At 41.3% G+C, this 3,582-nt stretch overlaps 2 protein-coding genes across 2 annotated transcripts in view; one reads left to right on the forward strand and one right to left on the reverse strand.

Annotated features, from left to right (window-relative positions):
• Positions 1-1,989, reverse strand: part of LOC129802481 (dnaJ protein homolog 1) — a 34,519-nt gene extending 32,530 nt beyond the window's left edge. Inside the window, exon 1 of the mRNA XM_055848349.1 lies at positions 1,519-1,989. Within this exon, the coding sequence (XP_055704324.1) occupies positions 1,519-1,868 (350 nt within the window). The 5' untranslated portion in view covers positions 1,869-1,989. The remainder of the gene's footprint in view (positions 1-1,518) is intronic.
• Positions 1,990-2,060: 71 nt separating this feature from the next.
• On the forward strand, positions 2,061-3,212 carry LOC129802506 (dihydropteridine reductase). The gene is made up of 2 exons (XM_055848403.1): positions 2,061-2,373; positions 2,441-3,212. The coding sequence occupies exons 1-2, from the start codon at positions 2,209-2,211 to the stop codon at positions 3,062-3,064; spliced, it is 789 nt and encodes a 262-aa protein (XP_055704378.1). The 5' UTR covers positions 2,061-2,208; the 3' UTR covers positions 3,065-3,212.
• The last annotated feature ends 370 nt before the right edge of the window (positions 3,213-3,582 follow it).

A 3,582-nucleotide genomic window follows, 5' to 3' on the forward strand; every position in this document is an offset into this window, starting at 1 on the left:
GGGGGTCGGAAGGGGTTCAGTTTGGTATTGATCGGAAGCTCTTAGGCCCAACTACAACATACTAAAATTTGAGATCGATCCATGCCATATGGGCTGAGTAATTGAGAAAACAAAATTTTGGGGTATTCCAAAATGGCGGAAGGTGGGTGGGGGGGCGGATTTGACATCACCTATGTCTAGCCACCCATCGACATTTAACCTTTGCCGAAAACCGCTTGTCGATATCTCTCTCCGTTCTCTCTCTAGAAGTGGTTATATGACGGACGGACGCAACGGACGGGACGGCCACGAAAATCGATTTTTGGCGAACATGATTTTCGTGATCTATGAGTGTCAAAACGTGTACATCCAAAATTTTGGCCCGATCTGACGAGGTCGGATTTCACCTGTGACCACAAAAGCTGAGATTGTAAAGAATCTCAGCTAAAATGAATTGTTCGAAGCTTGAGTCGTTCGAAGGTAGAAGGCTTTCCCCTAACTCTCTCTTGATCCTCTACTCATTTTGACTCTTCGCTAAGTTGCTATCCTCGGTTTTGTGTGACAGGTCAGAGAAAAAGCAACAAAAATATTTGTGGAAAAAAACTCATTTCCAATTTCCATAAAAATACCGATTTAAAGTTATCTGACTAAAATATATTTATTTTTTATTGAAAAATATGTCATTCTACTTTGTATATTTTATTTAAAAAAAAATTGAAAAAACTAAAAATGTGAATTTTAGAAGCAAAACGAGTCTGAAAAAATTTTTATATTTTCTCACCTAGCGCCTAAACTAAAAGAGATAATGAAGAATAGATGGTTTTTTCGACTTTATTGCATCATAATTATCCTAGAAAACATTGTTTTAGAACTTTTTTCGCATATTAAAGAAAATACTGTTAGAGACTTATGCCCAAGGCACAACAACTTTCGTTTGTAAATATGTTTTCAAAATTTCCTATGAGAGAAAACGAAATAACTAGATTTCTGTTTCATTCACTCTCATTAAAATGTCAAAAACATGTTTACAAAACAAAAGTTATTGTGTGTTAGGCATTAATCAAAAATCTTTTAAAATAATCTCTTACTTTTGGAATTATTACATTTTAAATGATAGAACGGAAGTCTGGAAGAGTTCTGTAGCATGCCATAATGGTCTTGATCTCTTGATCAAAGTTCAGAGAGATATTTTAGCAAACTTTGAGCCTGATCGGATGACAAAAAAATTTGGCAGAATTGCAATAGCTGTGAATATAATCTTATTGAAATTTTATGATTGTTTTTCTGACAAATAATTTTTTTCTTGGTTCTTTGTTCATTACCTTCGAATTGTCCGAAGCTTCAATCGTCCGAAGGTAGAGCGCTTTCCCTTACCTCTTCTAAGTTTCTGAGATAAGCAACTTTCAAGCTTTAATTAAAAATTTCGCTTTATCGTTTGAATAATACACTCCATACTCTGGCTATTCCGGCTATTCCCATTCTGTGAGCAACCTTCCCAAGGATTATTGGAAAAGAGCATGGTAAAGATGGTAAACTTACAATTCCGGAGCAAAGAGATGTGTCCAGTACTTGTAGACAAAATTCGAAATGTGAATTTTGTAGTGGTAATATCCATGATTCCCTAATCCTGGAGACTTTATGGAGAGATTGTAGATCACCAGAATCACAACCATGATCCAGGGTAGTTTCCTTCGTGCAAAAATTTCCCTGCCACTGGAAAAATTGCACTGAGAGCAAACCATGTCGAAGAACACATCCCCGTGCAAATCTCCCGGAGTACCATAAGACAGGCAAACTTTGTGGGTGCTTTTGTCACATCTCTTGCACTTTAAACACTCCGTATCCACCACATTTTGCTGACACTTTGCACAAATATTCCAGATTGACATGATTTCCTTGAAATTAGGAAGAACTTGTAGGGAAAATTACTTGTTTCTGGAGCACTTTAATTTGTTTACATTTGAGGATTTTTGACGTCGGCAGTCGGCACGTATACTAGCGCCAAAGTTTCTACAGTGAGAAATACGAAAAGTTTCTTTTGGCGGGAATGAAAATTTGCATGTTTTTTCTTCTGATCAAAAAATCCCCGCCAAACCTCTCGAGTTGACCCTCCACGAGGAAAGTTTGCCCAGAGCTACCTCTGAGTCAGTGGAGTTAAAAGTGAACGGGATTTTATTATTTTCTAGTTGCTTTGTGCGTAAAAAACGGTCCAGTTGTCAGAGATAGCGCATGTCAAAGCGCAGTTCGCGTGAAAAACTTGTTGCATTTGCTGGATTTTTTGAGAATTTCCTGAACAAGAATACTTCCCAAGCAATGGCTGGACGTGTGGTGGTTTACGGAGGCCGTGGAGCCCTGGGCAATGCATGCGTGCAGCACTTCAAGAAGAACAATTGGGTAAGTCCTTGACCCGCATGGGAGGCTGCGTGACTGGAGATTATCTCTGTAAATTCTCTGCTCCCAGTGGGTGCTGAGCATCGATATGGTAGCCAATGAGACTGCTGATGCCAATGTCCTGGTGGAGCGCGATGCCTCATGGGTGGCTCAGGAATCTTCAGTTCTCTCTCAAGTGGGCAGTGCCCTCAGTGATTCCAAGGTCGACGCTGTGATTTGCGTTGCTGGAGGCTGGGCTGGAGGCAATGCATCTAAGGATTTGGCCAAGAATAGTGATCTCATGTGGCGCCAGAGTGTCTGGACATCAGCCATTTCCGCCGCCGTTGGGGCCAATTACCTCAAACCCGGTGGCCTGCTCAGTCTCACAGGAGCCAAGCCAGCTCTGACAGCCACTCCAGGAATGATGGGCTACGGTATGGCTAAAGCAGCTGTTCACCAATTGACAAAGTCCCTGGCAGGCAAGGATTCTGGCCTTCCCGACAACTCCCTCGTGGTAGCCATTCTGCCCGTCACCCTGGACACTCCAATGAATCGCAAATGGATGCCCAAGGCAGATTTCAGTACCTGGACCCCTCTCGAGTTCGTGGCTGATCTCTTCCTGAAGTGGACCAAGGGAGAAGAACGTCCGGCCAGTGGCAGTCTGCTGCAACTCATTACTCAGGATTCCGTCACGAAGCTCGTGCCAGCCGAATAAATCTCTCTCAGAGTATCACCGGGACCACTGGCATTCCACAACGGAAGCGCCCGCAAGACAATAAAGGCGCCTGCATTGTTGTATACTCTCGAATTAATTGTGTAAGACACTCTATTTGAGATTAAAAGTGTTATTTGATGTAGCAGTATTTTGGGCAAATCCTTATCTCTGGTCACAAATTAAGCGCTGACACGCGGGTGACTCTTAACCTTCTGCTGGGAAGGGCGGGAGAGTGAAAAAGTGGAGATTTGGAATAAACACAGAATTTCGCACAAGGTAGGTAAAGTATCATTACATGGTGTACAAAATTATTACCAGTAAGTATCTAAAAGGCGTGGCCAAAATTTCAACATAATAACTATGCGAAAAGACTTAATTCTGTATGAAAGAAATTAATGAAATATTAGAAAATTATTTTGCGTTACGAAAATTAAAAAAAAATCAACAATGTAACGAATCGAAGAGTAAATTGGCTCTTGAGGCAACCGGGAACGACAAATCGACGCAGAGAGAGTAAA

This window comes from Phlebotomus papatasi, chromosome 2 (assembly GCF_024763615.1).
Source record: "Phlebotomus papatasi isolate M1 chromosome 2, Ppap_2.1, whole genome shotgun sequence".
NCBI classification, from domain to species: Eukaryota; Metazoa; Arthropoda; class Insecta; order Diptera; family Psychodidae; genus Phlebotomus; species Phlebotomus papatasi.

What these genes read in the sequence shown, in the direction of transcription:
- LOC129802506 (XM_055848403.1), top strand. Translation starts at nt 2,209, where the DNA reads ATGTCAAAGCGCAGTTCGCGTGAAAAACTTGTTGCATTTGCTGGATTT. An exon ending in ACTTCAAGAAGAACAATTGG is followed by an intron (nt 2,374 to 2,440) that starts GTAAGTCCTTGA and finishes CTCTGCTCCCAG; the next exon opens with TGGGTGCTGAGCATCGATAT.